General features: G+C 40.3%; 1 protein-coding gene across 1 annotated transcript in view; it reads left to right on the forward strand.

Annotated features, from left to right (window-relative positions):
* The first annotated feature begins 534 nt into the window (after positions 1-534).
* HS6ST2 (heparan sulfate 6-O-sulfotransferase 2) overlaps positions 535-19,797 on the forward strand; it is a 381,930-nt gene continuing 362,667 nt past the window's right edge. Inside the window, exon 1 of the mRNA XM_056539031.1 lies at positions 535-1,278. Within this exon, the coding sequence (XP_056395006.1) occupies positions 770-1,278 (509 nt within the window). The 5' untranslated portion in view covers positions 535-769. The remainder of the gene's footprint in view (positions 1,279-19,797) is intronic.

Consider the following 19,797-nt stretch of genomic DNA (forward strand, 5'->3'; position numbering starts at 1 on the left):
ATCTATCTATCTCTCTCTCTCTCTCTGAGTCTTGGATCTGCTCAGCACTCCAGTATCTGTCTATCTATCTCATATCTATCTATCTATCTCTCTCTCTATCTATCTATCTCATCTCTCTCTCTCTCTCTATCTCATCTCTCTCTCTCTCTCTCTCTCTCTCTCTCTCTCTCTGAGTCTTGGATGTGTTCAGCACTCCAGTATCTGTCTCATCTGTCTCATATCTCTCTCTCTCTCTCTCTCTCTCTCTCTCTCTCTCCTCTCTCTCTCTCTCTCTCTCTCTCTCTCTCTCTCTCTCTCCTCTCTCTCTCTCTTCTCTCTCTCTCTCTCTCTCTCTCTCTCTCTCTCTCTCTCTCTCTCTCTCTCTCTCTCTCTCTCTCTCTTCTCTCTCTCTCTCTCTCTCTCTCTCTCTCTCTCTCTCTCTCTCTCATCTGGTCCTTGCCTCTCTCGGGCTGAGCAGACAGTGGGCTGGGGCTCCATGTTGAGGGGGCAGTCTGCTGGTTGTGGGGAGGGTCTTGCCATAGAGGAGCAGTGAGGAGGAGGCAGTACATGGAGAGGTGTGAGGCAGAGGGCTGTGCACTTGGCTGCTTCTCTCCACTCCTCTTTATTACTGTAGAATAGACTGAACGCTTGGATTGCTGGGAAGAAAGGATAAAGGGATTGTGTCAGTGTGTATGGAGCCATGAAGCAGACCCCCCTCACCTCTTCACAGCCCCCCATGTACACCAAGCTTCTGGCGTAATGATCTTGGATCTTCCCCGGCACCGAGAACATGGATGACAAGTCCAACAAGCTGCTGGTGGCCCTGGTCATAGTCTTTCTGTTCGCTGTGATCGTCCTGCAGTATGTGTGCCCGGGCACTGAATGCCAACAGCTCAGGCTACAAGCCTTCAGCTCTTCATTGGTGGACCCCTACTGGGCTGAAGATGACAGCCCTGCCAAATTTATGCCCAAATTCAATTTCACCGTGGACGACCTGCTGAGGAAGGTGGACTTCAACATCAATGGGGACGATCTGATTGTGTTCCTCCACATCCAGAAGACTGGGGGCACCACGTTTGGTCGCCACCTGGTCAGGAACATCCGTCTGGAGCAGCCTTGTGAGTGTAAGGCTGGGCAGAAGAAGTGCACCTGCCATAGACCGGGCAAGAAGGAGACATGGTTGTTCTCAAGGTTCTCTACTGGATGGAGCTGTGGGCTGCATGCGGACTGGACAGAACTCACCAACTGTGTCCCTGCAGTGGTGGACAACAAGAAGGAGGTCAAGATGAGACCCCTGAGGTGAGTGACCTCCAACCTGGGAGGAATCCATCCCAAACCAGGAACACATCTGTAGGAAACTTTACTATACATCACTACTATATACCATGCTGCTGATGGAGGAATTTCTCACTTCACTTCCTCCAGAGCAAGCAGGTTAACCGTGTCATGTCCTGCCCAACTTCTAGTCACTGCTGGGTGTATGCAGGTATGCCAGGTTGTGCAATTGTGTTAAGCCAGTCTTTTTCCAACCAGGGTGCCTCCAGCTGTTGCGGAACTACAACTCCCAGCATGCCCGGACAGCCGTTGGCTGTCCGGGCCATGCTGGGAGTTGTAGTTCCGCAACAGCTGGAGGCACCCTGATTGGAAAAAGACTGGTTTAAGCAGTGCAGGACCTACAATGTAATGTGGATCTGTCTCATTCCTATTTTTTTTTTTGCTATTGTTACGTTGTGTTATTGTAACAGATCTTGTAGCTATTTACAAATAACAAAGTTGGTTGGAAACAACAGATTCAGGACAAGGACAGGAGCGACCAATCTCCAGAGACAATTCATACGAGTTTGGGGGAATTTTACTAGGTAGAAGAAAACTGATTTTTTTTTTTCAAAATATTTTTTTTCTCTATTAACATAATAACACATTGTGTGTACAACACTTATCTATTTATCTTTCAAACTCAAATCTATGTATCTATCTATCTATGTAATCTATTTCATATATATCCATTCAATATCTATCGATCTATTGAGCTATCTATCTATCTTATATCTATGCAATCTATTTCATATCTATCCATCCATCCCATATCTTTCCAATAGCGATCTTTCTATTAATCATGTATCTATCTATCTATCTATCATCTACCTATCTATCATCTATCCATCTATCATCTATCTATCTCATATTTATCTATCTCATATCTATCTACCCATCCAATATCTATCTTTCTATCTATCTATCTATCATTTATCTATCTATTATCTATCTATATCTATCTATCTATATATCTATCATCTACCTATCTATCATTTATCTATCTATTATCTATCTATCTATCATCCACCTATATATCTGTTATTTATCTATCTATCTATCTATCTATCTATCTATCATCCACCTATCTATCTATCTATCTATCTATCTATCTATCATCCACCTATCTATCTATCATTTATCTATCTATCTATTATCTATCTATCGATCTATCATCCACCTATCTATCTATCTATCTATCTATCTATCATCCACCTATCAATCTATCTCTCTATCATCTATCTATCTATCATCCACCTATCTATCTATCTATCTATTATCTATCTATATCTATCTATCTATCATCCACCTATCTATCTATCATTTATCTATCTATTATCTATCTATCTATAATCTATCTATCTATAATCTATCTATCTATCTATCATCCACCTATCTAGATATCTATCATTTACGTATCTATCTATTATCTATCTATCTATAATCTATCTATCTATGATCTATCTATCTATCTATCTATCTATCTATCATCCACCTATCTAGATATCTATAATTTATCTATCTATCTATCTATCTATCTATTATCTATCTATGTATCTATCTATAATCTATCTATCTATGTATCTTGCCATATCTCTCTGAATATCTGTCTGTCCTTCTATCTATCTATCCTCTATATGTAATGTATAATCTTCCAGCTCTTCATGCCTTTGCAGGACTCATAACCAGAGAATAGTGTAAAATGACAGTAAAATAAAAGGTGGTTGTGTTCACTATTGACTATAATGCTGTATACACCATCCATATGGTTCAGATATTTTAACAAGGCAGGTTTTCTATTCTTAAATCACTTTATTCCTCATCTGTCCGTCCATCTGTCTCAACGTCCTTTTTTTTTTTTTCTCCACTTGAAATATCTTTTCGGTCACAGATTTTTCCGGCATCCCTTTTGTCCGCTCCAGCAGGGCCTATAAGGGTTAAACTCAAGTTTCATTCCTTTTATTGATTTTTCTCGTCCGCACAAATCTACTTTCTTATTTTATTGAACATCCGCAGTCTTTATACACCGGGCTCCTCCAAATAATAATCCGGTCCCTTGGTGTGTAACACACAGGTGCAGAGATTCCATGCATGTAAATGAGAATGAATGTACATTGGTAAATCCGGGAAGTAACCTGTGTGGCGCTTTGTGTACCGCTATAGGATCTGGAGGGGAGCTAATTAACACCAATGATAATAAACATTTCATCTCCCGCCATAAATGGATTTGTCTGTGCGCGGAATATTAAATTTGGCTGGAACGTGCTTTGCAGATTAAGGACAAGTTGGTTGTCAGGAGTGTATGCAGACGTGCAGGTGAGCTACAAGTCTGCCTGCATTCTCACCCTGAGCCCTGGCTAGCTACAACTTATTATGGCTATCTAGGGTAGTGAGGGGCCCGTATAAGGAATATTCTTATTATACCTACAGGTATCATATGTATACCGTATTTGTCGCTGTAGAAGACGCACTTTTTGTTCCCCAAAACTGGAGGGGGAAAGTTGGTGCGTCTTATACGGCGAATACACATTAAAACCCTGTCCTATCGCGGCGGTCCCTGCCGCCATCAATGGCCAGGACCTGCGGCTAATACAGGACATCACCGATCGCGGTGATGCCCTGTATTAACCCTTCAGACGTGGCAATCAAAGCTGACCGCCGCGTCTGAAGCGAAAGTGACACTAACCCGGCTGCTCAGTCGGGCTGTTCTGGACCGCCGCGGTGAAATCACGGCGTCCCGAACAGCTTACAGGACACCGGGAGGGACCTTACCTGCCTCCTCGGTGTCTTCTCCGTGCTGGGATCCCCTGCATGGCTGGCGCTCTCCTTCGTCGTCATTACGATGTCGCACACACTCTGTCCCGTCATCCAATAGGAGCGGCGTGCATAGCGACGTGATGGCGGCGACAGAGAGCGAGGATACCGGACAGCAGAGATGTTCCGGAGCGAAGGGGACACCACGGGGACGCGGCGACAGCGATGGAGGGCGACATCCAGGGCAGCGGTGATGGGTCCGGAGCGGCGCGGACATATGAGTATTACCTCTTATACCAGTGTTCTTCAACCTGCAGACCTCCAGATGTTGCAAAACTACAACTCCCAGCATGCCCGGACAGCCAACGGCTGTCCGGGCATGCTAGGAGTTGTAGTTTTGCAACATCTGGAGGTCTGCAGGTTGAAGGTTCAGAATGGTTTTTTTTTCTAGATTTTCAGCTTTTAAAATTGGGTGCGTCTTATATGCCGAAAAATACGGTAATACGTGCAGTTATACGTATAGAAGACAGCAAGGCTGAGTATTCCAATTCGAATACTTATTCTACTATCGCAATCTATTGTCTTACGTAGGACTGCATGTGAAACCTGCTGCATTATCAAAGCACCGTCATGGACCTTCACAGCGTGATGAATAATTCTGATCCATTTGGAGATGTTCCTCGTGCACAAAGAACATCCGCAGCCTAAATGAAAGCATAGCCCTACGTCTCGGTATTGTGATATTCCATGGAACAGCGTAATGTGGACAATAGAATCCTGTGTGTTCTTTTCTGTTCACTTGCAGTCTGAATTGGGAATACAGAGTGAGAATGACCGTAGGTAGGTGGTCATTCTCATACGGCAAACCCCATAGGTGGGACTTTACTGAACCGAAATTTTTCATTTTCCCCAATTTTAAAAACGGTACAAAGGTGTTTCGTTTTGTTGCGAACCTTGAGGTTCGTAAATCAATTCCCTCGTGTCTAGTATTCTATAATATTACATCGTACAGTTTACTTGCTGTTTTCATGACAGTTCTGCTGCTTTCAGGTTATCCATTTTGACAGCACCGGGCTGGGGGCGTGGGTTACTCACAAACCACTTTCTATGGATATGTAGAGTAGAGTTTCTGCCGGTGCTACACGGAATAGCCAAAAAGTGTCTTTAAATAGATTTAATAGGATAATATGGCCACACTAATATATTTATATCATGTATATAGGTATGGGTACCCATTTGTGTTATTGAGTCATCTTTTTTTCCCCGATTCATAGAGTTTGTCTTTATGTTGTTTTTTTTAGTATAGTTTTAAAGGGGTATTCCAGGCAAAAACTTTTTTATATATATCAACTGGCTCCGGAAAGTTAAACAGATTTGTAAATTACTTCTAATAGGATAATATGGCCACACTAATATATTTATATCATGTATATAGGTATGGGTACCCATTTGCGTTATTGAGTCACTTTTTTTTCCGATTCATAGAGTTTGTCTTTATATTGTTTCTTTTAGTATACTTTTTTTTATATATCAACTGGCTCCGGAAAGTTAAACAGATTTGTAAATTACTTCTATTAAAAAATCTTAATCCTTCCAATAGTTATTAGCTTCTGAAGTCTTCTGTCTAACTGCTCAATGATGATGTCACGTCCCGGGAGCTGTGCATGATGGGAAAATATCCCCATAGGAACTGCACAGCTCCCGGGACGCGAGTCATCAGAAAGCAGTTAGACAGAAAACAGCAACTCAACTTCAGAAGCTAATAACTATTGGAAGGATTAAGATTTTTTTAATAGAAGTAATTTACAAATCTGTTTAACTTTCCGGAGCCAGTTAATGTATAAAAAAAAAAAAACGTTTTTGCCTGGAATACCCCTTTAACAAAAAAAAAAAAAAGACTACACCTGAGAAGAGTTTCTGCAGGTGCCACGTGGAATAGCCAAAAAGTGACTTAATATTATGGTATGATCCCTAACATGGCTATACTAGATTATTAATATTATGTATATACGTCTGGGTATTCATTTGCATTATTGGGCCACGTTTTTTTATTTATTTATTTATTTTGTTCCCGTCGTAGTGTTTGCCTTTTTATTGTTTTTAAAGTATGATCTTAACAAAAAATAAAAATAAAAAGACCCCTTGATGGATCCTATCACCCCCCCAAAAAAAATAAAAATAGATAAATATATATATATATATATATATATATATATATATATATATATAAGCAAAAAATGCCAGCAGCACACCCGTCAATAAAGTGCAAAAGTGGGATTTTATTGACCCATATCAAGTGCGACGTTTCGACGGCATGCTCGAAAAAGATGGCGGGATGCCGTCGAAACGTTGCACTTGATATGGGTCAGTAAAATCCCACTTTTGCACTTTATTGACGGGTGTGCTGCTGGCATTTTTTGCTTCTGGATTATCTACACAGTCTGCGATTGGGACTGTGTTTTACTGCCTGCACCCCAGGACTTATCATTACAGTGGAAGTGCTGCCTATCCTTGGATATATATATACATATAGTAAAAATTGGTTAACTCTTCAATGCAAAGATGCTCATTTAGCAATCAGTTTTTGATTCAGTATGAATACATTGACAATAAATAATGCCCCCCCCCCCCCCAAACACATGACAAAAAAGTTAACAATAACCCGTTTTTTGACCCCAGTAAAAGACCAAAACTGATTGATGGAATCAGGTATAATTCATTTGAGTAATTTCTTTAAAAATAATATATAATTATTATTCTAAATATATTATGTGATTTATAATGTAATTGTTTGAAGGACCCCACAAGGAAGGACACTACGCTGCTGATGATAGTTGCAATGAACTGCGACTCTATACATCAGTCGTCTTTAAACTGTTGACCTCCAGATGTTGCATATCTACAACTCTTGGCATGCTGGGAGTTGTGGTTTTGCTAGAACTGTAGGTCCACAGATTGAAGGCCACTGATATACATCATTCAAAACAACAGGACAGTATTTCAATGGAACTCCATTGCTTTTATGTCAATGAACTGCTTAGATGCCCATCCTCCTCTTTCTTCTATGGATGTGTTTTATAGGAGTCAATAAGTTTCCAGTGCCTTGTAGTAAACTTTTCAAAGCATAGTGTGTGTAAATATATATATATATATATATATATATATATATATATAGAAGTTGTAGGAAAACAGCACATCCAAACAAGATTATATTAAATGTATTATGGTGCTCGCAGGTCCAGACCCGGGTCAGGGATCCATTTTAAATAAAAAGAGAATATCCACAGCACACATCCAATGGGTGAAAAATCAAAGGTGGTTTATTCCATCAAACAGAGTGTCCAGAACAACGTTTCAACCAGCTCTCCTGGTCTTTTTCAGCTTAAAAAGACCAGGAGAGCTGGTTGAAACGTTGTTCTGGACACTCTGTTTGATGGAATAAACCACCTTTGATTTTTCACCCATTGGATGTGTGCTGTGGATATTCTCTTTTTATATATATATATATATATATATATATATATATATATATACCGGTATATATATATATATATACAGTGGTCCCTCAACATACGATGGTAATCCGTTCCAAATGAACCATCGTTTGTTGAAACCATCGTATGTTGAGGGATCCGTGCAATGTAAAGTATAGGACAGTGGTCTACAACCCGCGGACCTACAGATATTGCAAAACTACAACACCCAGCATGCCCGGACAGCCAACGGCTGTCCGGGCATGCTGGGAGTTGTAGTTTTGCAACCTCTGGAGGTCCGCAGGTTGAAGACCACTGGTATTGGAGGTTATACTCACGTGTCCCTGCCGCTCCTGACCGCTCGTCACCGCTGCCCGGGATGTCGCCCTCCATCGCTGTCGCTGCGTCCTCGGGGTGTCCTCTACGCTCCGGCAAGGCCTCTGCTTCCCCGGCATCCTCGCTCTCACGTCGCCGCCATCACATCGCTACGCACGCCGCTCCTATTAAATGACGGGACGGCGTGCGCAGCGACGTGATGACAACGATGGAGAGCGCTGGCCATGCAGGGGATCCCGAAGAGGACACGCCGGAGCCCCAAGGACAGGTAAGTGATCGTCACCGGACCGTAAACGGCTATCTGGTGGCAGCTGAAGCAGTCTGTACTGCCGGATAGCCGTTTATGCGATGGCCCCGACTAGAGATGAGCGAACTTACAGTAAATTCGATTCGTCACGAACTTTTCGGCTCGGCAGTTGATGACTTATCCTACTTAAATTAGTTCAGCTTTCAGGAGTTCCAGTGGGCTGGAAAAGATGGATACAGTCCTAGGAAAGAGTCTCCTAGGACTGTATCCACCTTTTCCAGCCCACGGGAGCACCTAAAAGCTGAACTAATTTATGCAGGATAAGGCATCAACTGCTGAGCCGAGAAGTTCGTGACGAATCGAATTTACTGTAAGTTCGCTCATCTCTAGCCCCGACATTGTAGGTCGGGAGGTCACTGTATATATATATATATATATATATATATATATATATATATATATATCTTTAAAACTTGAATATGTTATAATTTGTCTATCTATATATATATATATATATATATATATATATATATATTCATTCATTCCCTCTCGCTCTTAGCTATCTTTCCTTATATATATCTACCAGTAATCGCAGTATCACTGTGTATAACCCTGCACGACACGCTAAGCTCTGCTTCATCTGTGGTGTTATGACTTCTGTCTTCAGCGGAGCCATGCCAGCTATGACAGACTATTTTCTGAACAGATCTCGTCAAATCCTGAAGGACCCCATCGACTTATAATGGGTTCCTTCAGGTTTCCCTTAATGCTCCATTATTTTTCACAGTAAGTCTAGACCCACACAATACACTTTACTTAATATCAGAAATCATGGCACCTCTATGGGAACCTTGACGACAGCCCATAATGCCTGTGTGAACAGAGCCTAATATATACGAAATTTTAAAATATTAAACCTGTGTAGCATTTTGTTTGAGAGTTAAATTTCACTATGCCTGTTGCTTTATTATTTACTGTATTGTCTTAGTGATAAAGCGAGTAAAGTTTGTTTACTGTGTGTATTATAACTCCGTATATAGTTTCATTGCAGTGTACAGTGCCATAGTACCATATAGAAACAAAGCAATTTCAACCCATGTATATCGATTTTTTTTACAGACAGAATAATAGAATGTAAACCCAGGGTGGCAATGTGGTGCAGTAAAATGATAGTTGTGGGTAATAAAATTTACATTAGCTGGTTTATACTTAATTCTTTGTTGTTAAATATTCAATGGTTTTAGGCTGAGTTTATTTTGGAACATCTGATTTAAAGTAATGGTTCACTTACATATGTATTCTCAGACGTCATTCAGACAGGGTCACTCATAAGTTACTAGAATAATGGGGCCCACTGTGGTTCTTGAACTCTTTGGAACCAGCCAAGCCCTCTCTTTTGGCTTTAAGGTATAAAATACTCCAAAATTAATATATTTTAAATGCTCATTGTTACTGCATCTATTTTATTTTAAATGGGCACTGTCAAATCCAAAAACTTTTTATATGTTGTTACTGATGAAAATTAAAGACTTTTTGTAATATGGTTGTTTACATTTTTTTTAATATTTAATAAAGCCCCTGAAAAAATCCCACCACTAGGGGTCCCCATGCCTACTGGGATATTAACCAGTCGTGCAGCAGCATCAGCTTGTCTATGAGTCATGGACAAGAGATCACTGATGGACAAGGCTGCATGAGCAGACCCACCAATCACCTCCCTCCACCACAAGGGAGGGACACGCCCCCTTCCCCTGAGAGGATTTCTAACACTGATGAAAAGAGGTATTTTTTATAATAAATATAGGTGATAGGGGCATAAAAATTAGATGTACATGGTCAGGACTGTGGGATCTGACAGGTACACTTTAAAATTTAGCTTTCACCTTGCAAAAAAGTTAGAGTAAATCGGTTTGCATTGAAGAGTCTTATCTTAGCTGTGAAAGACGTATCTGTCCGCAACCTGTCAACAAGGTTTAAATAGAATTGTGAATACAGCTCTGGACTACAATAGTTACATAATTACATAGTTAGTACAAGTGATATCAACCAAGTTCAACCAAGGAGGTAAAAGGAAGGGGTATGGGTGGATAAAGGGGAGGGAGTGTGTTTCTATATTTCTGCATATACATGCTGTATTGCATTGATCTGTAGCACAACTGGGGGACATACCAAAATTGCTTGTCCATTCTTCTTAATGGGGCACTGTCAGATACAAAAACTTTTGATATGTTGTAAAGCATGTATAACCAATAGGCTTTGCAATTGCTTTCATTAGAAAATTTTCAGTATTTCATACTGAAAAAGCAAGTCAAAGAACTGCCCCCCTGCCTGCTTGGACACATACTAGTCCAGCTGTGTCCATGCGTCATCCCCTATGTCATGGACACACTGCCTTGATTGACAGATGTGAGTGCAGGGCTCAGAGCTGGAGGAAAAATCCTCCCACTGTCAGCTTGTGTCCCGCTACTGTCAGTAAGGAGTTTTGCTAATGCCAGGGGAGATGTGAGCAGACAGCATACTAAGGGAGGGGGCGGAGACCTGTACAGTGAGGCCACGCCCCCTCCCTTTGAGAGGAATTCAGACTAGTGAGCTAAATCAAAAGTGTAATAAAAAAATAAATAAAGGTGCTAGACACATAAAAATTAGATGTACATGGTCAGGATTAGGTACTGAGTGATATATTAAAAAAAAAATTTTTGTTGGATCTGACGGGTACACTTTAACAAATAATATCAGCGACCTGATTGGTTTGCAAAGGAAACTATTTTAGCTTTTCCTTAGTACCTTATTCTTTATACATCTCCCCCAATGTTTGCAGAGAGTTATTTTATTTTCTATATGGGTTATAGATAAGATTTACCCTTTTCCCAGACACAAGGTTGTGTAATATTCTCTTTATTCCAAGGTGTATTGTTTAGTAACAGCTCAGCAGAAGACATTTGTTATGCAGGATACCGGCCTATAGTCCTGTCATATACAACACCAAGCATCTGGGTCTTTAAAGATCACCTGCGAATTTGGCTCAAGCACGAACGATGACATTTTAACAAATGTGTTGCTTGTGTGGGCATGCTGTACCAGGCACATCGAGGAAGGCAGCGCTGAAAGAACTGTCCAGCTCCAATTCTATCAATTCTAGGGACAAATCAAATCAGAGTAAAAAAGATTTTTTATAAACAAAGAGCCCCTTAGTTTATAGTTATTTTATTATAGAAATGTATAGTCAGCAAAAGGACGGGTTTTATAAGGATAGGAAAAAAGGGACAGTTGAAGTTTTGCAACAGCTGGAGGCGTCCTGTATGGGAAACGCTATTGGTGAAAGTTTTCTTTGACAAATGTAATAGAATTCTGGTGCACATCCTTCGCACCACAATCATGATTTGTTTTACACACCTTGTGCGCCTATCTGAACAAGTGGGTGAGGCTTAGTGTTAAAGTGGGTATGATTTAAAGCGTACCTGTCATATCTCAGAAAAAGTGCTCAGGGAGGGGCGTGTCCTAGGCAAGCACTGAGCCCGCTCTCACTCACCATGCATTCACTTCCTCCCTGAGCCTGCTGTGCTTTACCCAATCACTGCAGGCTGCTCTGTAACCCCCTTCTCTCTATTTTCAGACAGGAGCCTGATAGACAAGACAGGAGTGAGCACAGAGGAGTGCTAGTCCCTCCCTCCTTTACTGGACTTTGTCCAGACTGTGCTTCAGCTGGGACAGAGATGATACTGCAGCTGAACAGGATTATGTTCTGGATGGTATGGGGACCCCTAGTGGTTATTTGTATGAAAAGGAAAAAAGAAATGTTATTAAGTATATTAGCTGCATATTTAATGCATACCTAAGTCTACGGGAGTAATAATAAACACCAATAGATTTTGCTAGCACTGAAGTAAGCATGCATCAAATATGCAGGGATACTCTATGTGTGATCCTACCCTTAAAGGGGTACTCCACTGGCCAGCGTTTGGAAATAAATGTTCCGCTGTTTTCGCTGCGGGGGTTGGCCACGCCCTTCGTGATGTCATGGCCATGCCCCCCTCAATGCAAGTCAATGGGAGGGGGCGTGACGGCAGTCTTCCGCATCGCAAAAAACAGCGTTCGGAACATTTACTTCCGATTGCTGGCCAGCGGCGTACCCCTTTAAGGGTAAGGTCTATGGCTTGACATTTAACACAATTTGTCAAAACTGCTCCAAAGATTTTGGTGCAAATTTAGGGGAGAGGGCCTGGTGTGGTACTGGGGTGAGCCTTCTCATCGTTATAAACATGTGATCACTTTTATTTTGCATTTGCAATTTCTGATTTGGCAATTGTAATCTTTTGGCTATTGCCTTTTTTGCACTTTATATACAATAACACTTTATTTCTGAGGGGGGGGGGGGGGGCTGGTTTATACTGGTTTATATTGCTTCCATACTTTCGTATATCTGTTCTCACTTTTATCTCATGTGTATGGCGGACATATGTTTATGCTGTCTATAGTTTACCATACACTTTAGTGTACAGTTAGCCAACCCATTAGGATTTCATTAGGACTGGCCAACTCTCTTAGAAGGGTCAGGCATGTTGGATTTCCAGGAAAAAAGTGACTAAACCAAATGTTCATGTAAACAGGATAAAAGGGAGAGAGAACCATCAGCTGAAGGAACGTTTGACCGACAACTGTTGAAGGTATATGGGCCCCCTTAGTAGAAGACAGGATTAGTGAATCTAATTCATAGTGTTGTAAATATTCCCTACTTTCCAAATGGGTCTATGACTAGATTAACTGTAGGTACCTTGTTGCCTTACACATCATGTATAGACCTACTTTCCCTGTGCAGAATTTTGTTCTGGTTCATTTAAGGTTGAGCAATTCTTCAGTGTGACTTATGAAATTGTCTTGGTTTTGTTAACATTGTGGATGTAATTTGTATGTTTTTATATGCAATTAAGTAGTTTGATTTTCTTGCACTTAGCAAAGACTTTCCAAGAGAATCAGTCCTGTGCAGTAAGTGCGGTACGTGCCTGGCATACTCCGGAAGGACGCGTAGAATGACACGGTGGCCTAATTACACAAACATCACTGGTGAAGAAAATGGGACTGTTGTAGAGAGGTGCCAGGTGATGCGTGGAGAACATACACAGCCATTCTATGGGGTGCTGTCTGTCTGTCATTAACCATATTCAGTGGGTTGTCTATTTAAGCTGAGTTTTCTAGTATCTCTATGCAGTGTACTCGGAAGCTCTGAAATATCAGCACTTTTAGCTACAGGAGTCCAGGACTTTTTCATTGTATAGATTGTTTTTTTTCTGCAAACTGGGGAATATAACTTCATTATAATTGCAATTTATACTACTGACATGTTCCACAGCTCTGTCCAATTAGAGAAGCTCATTCTGGTGTGTGCCCCAGAGGAGCTTACAATCTAATCTAATCGCACCGGCAGGTACACTAAGGCTGGTTTACAAGCTAATTAAGCCCACATGAGCTCCGAAGCCGGCAAACTCCTTCACTAGCTTTTATGAGAGTTGTCCTTGTAACTCCCATGATGCAATGCAGGCAGCAGATGGAGTGTAGCCTGTTGGCTTAAACCAACCCATGTGATGTTGGGTGGTTTAGATGGATAGATGGGAACACTTTAGAGGAGATGTTTATCTGTTATGATGCATGTATAGGTAACCTGGGAGAGCAGCATGGAGAGTTGTTATTTTCCAGACTTGTATCTCTTCTGCATGAAAACAGTGTTAAGTGCTAATATAAAAATCTCTTAAAGGGCATCTGCCATCTCTGTTGGAGAGGTGCACACCAAAACAGTTGGGGCTTAAAAAGATGGGAAAGATGGTACCATTACATACTGTGGCCACAGTTTGTAGGTCTTATATCACGGCTGTTTTCTAATCCAGCTGAACAGTCACAGAGGCAGGTCAAGTCTCAGCGGTATACCTCCTCCCTGACCAAACCCTCATGATTGACCTACAGGGCACCATTATAGGAGCAGATCAGAGCGGGAAGGAGGTGTGGTACTGCAACTCAACCGGCTTCTCTGACTGTTCGGTTGAATTAGAAAATAGCAGAGCAGGAGATAACCAGTTAATTTACAAAAAAAAAGTTGTCCATCAGAGTACCCCTTTAAGCATCATTTAGAGTGCCATGGATTATTATTAGTTTTTTTTATAGTGGTATCTCCTTATGTGGAAGAAGGGCCTTTGTGCCACCTCAAACAAAAAGAGTTTAGTTGTTACTGCTACCACTGTACCCCCTAGAGCTTCGGTACATCCCTGGTTTCTGATAAATGGCTGCCTATGTGAAACAGGGCCAACATGAGTCATACAGCAAGAGCGAAAGTATTTAACCCCTTAAGGACCCGGGGTTTTTCCGTTTTTGCATTTTCGTTTTTTCCTCCTTACCTTTAAAAAATCATAACTCTTTCAATCTTTCACCTAAAAATCCATATGATTTGCTCATTTTTTGTGCCACCAATTCTACTTTGTAATGATGTCAGTCCTTTTACCCAAAAATCTACGCGAAACGGAAAAAAAATCAATGAGAGACAAAATTGAAAAAAACAAAAAACACCATTTTGTAATTTTTGCGGGCTTCCGTTTCTGCACAGTAAATTTTTCGATAAAAATGACACCTTATCTTTATTCTGTAGGTCCATACGATTAAAATGATACCCTACTTATATAGGTTTGATTTTGTCGTACTTCTGGAAAAAATCATAACTACATGCAGGAAAATTAATACGTTTAAAATTGTCATCTTCTGACCCCTATAACTTTTTTATTTTTACGGGGCGGTATGAGGGCTCATTTTTTGCGCCATGATCTGAAGTTTTTAGTGGTACCATTACTCCATTGATAGGACTTATTAATCGCTTTTATTCATTTTTTCATAATATAAAAAGTGACCAAAATGGCACTATTTTGGACTTTGGAATTTGTTTGCGCGCACGCCATTGACTGTGCGGTTTAATTAAAGATATATTTTTATAATTCAGACATTTCCGCATGCGGCGATACCACATATGTATATTTTTATTTACAAAGTTTTTTTTTAATGGGAAAAGAGGGGTGATTCAAACTTTTAATAGGGGAGGGGTTAAATGATCTTTATTCACTTTTTTTTTGCAGTGTTATAGCTCCCATAGGGACCTATAACACTGCACACACTGATCTTCATCATTGATCACTGGTTTCTCATAGGAAACCAGTGATCGATTATTATGCCGCTTGACTGCTCATGCCTGGATCTCAGGCACTGAGCAGTCATTCGGCGATCGGACAGCGAGGAGGCAGGTAGGGGCCCTCCTGCTGTCCTGTAAGCTGTTCGGGATGCCGCGATTTCACCGCAGCTATCCCGAACAGCCCACTGAGCTAACCGGCATGCTTTCACTTTGAACACCGCGTCTAAAGGGTTAATAGCGTGCGGCAGCGCGATCAATGCCGCGCGTCATTAGCCACGGGTCCCGGCCGTTGTTAGAGGCCGGGCCCGACCTGCTATGAGACGGGGCCACGCCGTGGCCCCACGTTATAGATCGGGAGCAGACTCAGGACGTACAGGTACGCCCTGGGCCCTTAACAGGTTAAAAAAAGTATATATATATATATATATATATATATATATATATATATATATATATAGATATAGATATATATATGTTACATACATCTCAGTAAGTGACATGGATAACTAAAAAATAGGCCAAAACTTTTAAAAATTCCATTATAAAAATATAATTTAAATTCAAGAGAATCTTTTCAAAGGAGTTTTTTTTGTGTTTTATTTTAATGGACAAACTTGCTTTAGAAAAATAAACTTTACTCCTCCCCTTTCGATTCCCTACTGCTGCCATCTGATGAATTCCAAGTCCATGATCTCCCCTTGCTGATCCCCTCCCGTCACACAGGATGTGCCCTACAGCTGCAGGTATTTTCTGTATGTCGCGAGGGGACAAGGAATTTAAGATTTTCAAGGACATAGAGACCATCAGAATGAAAAATCATGGATTTTTTTGTAATTATTATGCCTTTTTTTTAACAGGACAGCAGGACAGCCCCTTTAAGTAGTGGCCACACGCTAAAGGTATAAAAGGTAGAATTAAACTCTTGTCGCTGTAAAATAGGCTTTTGTAGTTAACAGTGCAATAATGGAGATTGAATAAATTATAGTAACCTTGCTTTAAAGATTAAAATGTTTTATTTCAGGAAGAAACTTCTTCATATATGAGTGGGATTGGCACTTTATTCATTAAGCATATGATTTTATAAGCAAACGCTGTAGAGCAAACAGCAGTCTTGTGCCCGCCAGATGCCCTATTCAACAGTTATTGATTGGCACCGCCATGTAATCACTATCATTTTCAGATATTAGTCTGGACACTGTGGGCACTGCTGCACTGAAGTCTATTGAAATGCAAATAGATCAAGAAATACATTTCTCTGTATAGAGCAACGTATGTGTCTTAGATTTGTATAGAAAAATACCCAAACAATCTTCCTTCTACCATTAGGGAGTATTATGCTTTTAAAGACTTGTCAAGCTGTATGTGACATATTCTTTTAAAGGATAAATGGCTTCATTAAAACATTAATTTACCAAAATGAATGTTATAAACTAACTCCTGGCACCACACATTCAATTGCAATTTGACAAAAAATTTTTTAATTTATGCACAAATATAACTCTTACAAAAGACTGGGAGATAAAAAAAAATATGTTGTAGGTACACTCATGTGTCCTGACCAGGGGCACAGCTAACCCCCCCCCCCCCCCCCCATACACACATACACACCTTAAAGGAGTTGTCCACCATAAGGGTGATTTTAGTACTCATCTGCCAGACTGGAATTGATCATGCTTAATAAGGATCCATTCTTGTCTTGGTGTAATACTGTTGTGAGTCCACCATAATGCTGCCAATTTCTTTTTGTGAAATAGCAATTTCCTGTTGGAGTTCCCTCTCTCCAACTTCAAGTCCCAGGATCCCTTGTTTGTAAGTGTGAGGTCATTTTTCTCCCTCCCACACATCATCCCACCCATTGAAGCTCAACTGGGTCAATTTTCTGCTGCTCTGTGAAGAATTACCCCCCCCCCCCCACACACACACACACACGCACCCTGTGGTCACTCCACTCATTGAAGCAGACAGGCTCCCTTCCACACCTGAGACCTGAGGTGACACTCATTTTATATGCTGTTAAAAATAAGCATCGGGGCAAAGAATTGCGAGACCAGCCATCAAACATAGGTACAGACACTATATTATGTGCTATCCCTGTAGAATAGTCAAATAAAAAAAAAACATGGAATACCCCTTTAAAAAGTAAAAATATCCCTACATTTTTTTTTAAAGCCACGCTCCTTTAAAACTTTAAAATACCCAATCTCCACCCAAGCGCACAAGGCCTCCTTCTTAAAGGGGAACTCTGGAATAGAATATCCAGTGATCAGATCCCCGCGATCAGACACTTATCAGCTATCGTGTGGATAGGGGATAAAATGTTCTGTACTGAAGTTTCCATTTAACTGGTGTGGTCAATTTTCTGAATAAAATTAAGCACTGTGTATTTTTTCAAATTGACATGTATTTCAGAGCACCATATTGACCATATGTATTTTAACCCCTTAAGGACATGCACCGTAAATGCTGCTGTCAGCAGCCGCGGACCCGCCAGTAATGGCGGACATCAGCGATCGCGCTGATGTCTGCCATTAACCCCTCAGGTGCCGTGATCAATACAGATCACGGCATCTGCGGCAGTGTGGCACTTATTATAATGGCTGACCTGATCACCCGCGGCACTGCCACGGGGATCAGATCAGCCAAGATGGCGAACGGAGGTCCCCTCACCTGCCTCCGTCCATCTCCGGGGTCTTCTGCACTGATCTGCCTTCCAGCAGACCAGAGCAGAAGATCGCAGATAATACTGATCAGTTCTATGCCCAATGCATAGCACTGAACAGTATTAGCAATCTAATAATTGCTATAAATAGTCACATATGGGGACTAAAAAAGTGTAAAATACATGTAAAAAAAAAGTGATTTTTTTTAAAAAGCCCGTCCCCAGTAAAGTTTTAAATCACTTTTCCCCATATTAATACAAAAAAGCCTAAAAAAAAGGATAAATAATAAACATATTTGCTAGTTTTGCGTGTCTAAATGTCCGAACTATAAAAATATAATGTTAATGATCCCCTATGGCGAACGGCGTAAAAAAAAAAAAAAAATTCTGCTTTTTGTCACATGAAACTGCTAAAAAAAAAAAATTCAAAGCAGTACAGTAATAGAAATGTATGTAACCATGGGTATCATTTTAATCGTATTGACCCAGAGAATAAATAAAACATGTAATTTTTACCGTAAATTGTACAGCACGAAAATGAAACCCCCAAATTTGCTAAATAATTATTTTCGTTTAAATTTCCTTACACAAAAAAAATAATTTGGGGGGGCTTACCATACATTTTGGGTATGTCATTGCAAAGTACAACTGGTCACACAAAAAACAAGCCCTCATATGGGTCTGGGAATGGAAATATAAGAGTTATGAATTTTAGAAGGCGAGAAGGGAAAAACTAAAATGCAAAAATAAGATTGGCTGTGTCCTTAAGGTGAAAATGGACTGAGTCCTTAAGGGGATAAGCAGCAGAGCGAGGTGCTGTCCTCCTCTCCATGTATCACTATTCATATGAGACTGATCATCAAGCTGGGTCTCGCACTAGAGACATTTGATATGGGGAAGGAGCAAGATGCAGCAGAAAGAGGTGAGAATGTCACTTTTTTCTGGCGTTTAAGTACCAAATTTGAAATACATGTCTATTTGAAGAGTGACTATTTAACATCAAGGTAAATGGTTCTGTCTCCCAGCAGATATTGGCCCAGATTTATCAGACTTTGTAAGAGAAAAAGGGGCGAGATTTTCCCACAGCAACCAATTACTGCTTAGATTGAAAGCTGAGGGTATAGCATTGCATTGATCAGTATAAGAATATCTAATGATTGCTTATACAAATCCTTTAGAGGGATTTTAAAAGTGTAAAAAACAAAACAAAGTCTTACAAAGAAAAAATTTAAATCAACGCCCCTTTTATTGTTTTTCATATTGACCAGTCTGAACTCCAAAAATTTAAGCATATTCGGGATCACTGAATGCATAAATATTTGAACTATTAAAATACAAGTAATTGAGCCTGCACGGTAAATGGCGTAAATGGAAAAAGCAAAAACAAAACAAATGAAAGAATTACAAATTTTTGGCCACACTATATTAGTACAATAATGAAGAAGAAAAAACAATGAAATAGTCACATCTACCCTTAACTGATACCGATAAAAACTACAGATCATGACACAAAAATAAGCCATCATACATCTCTGTGGCCATAAGAAAAAAAAATATAGGGATTAGAATATGGCAATTTGAAACAAACTTATTTTATTTTTTTGTTTTCAATTTTTTAAATAAGTTAAACATAACAAATGTTATATAAATTGGGTATCGCTGTAATTGTGCTGACCTGCAGTCCGCAGTAAAATTTAATTGCAAAATACAGGCTGTCTGTAAAAAGTACAACTGGTCCAACAAAAAACAATCCCTCATGTGACTCTTTAACCCCTTAAGGACTCAGCCCATCTTGGCCTTAAGGACAATTAAATTTTTACGTTTTTGTTTTTTCCTCCTCGCCTTCTAAAAATCATAACTCTTTTATATTTTC

This window comes from Hyla sarda, chromosome 9 (genome assembly GCF_029499605.1).
Source record: "Hyla sarda isolate aHylSar1 chromosome 9, aHylSar1.hap1, whole genome shotgun sequence".
NCBI classification, from domain to species: domain Eukaryota; kingdom Metazoa; phylum Chordata; class Amphibia; order Anura; family Hylidae; genus Hyla; species Hyla sarda.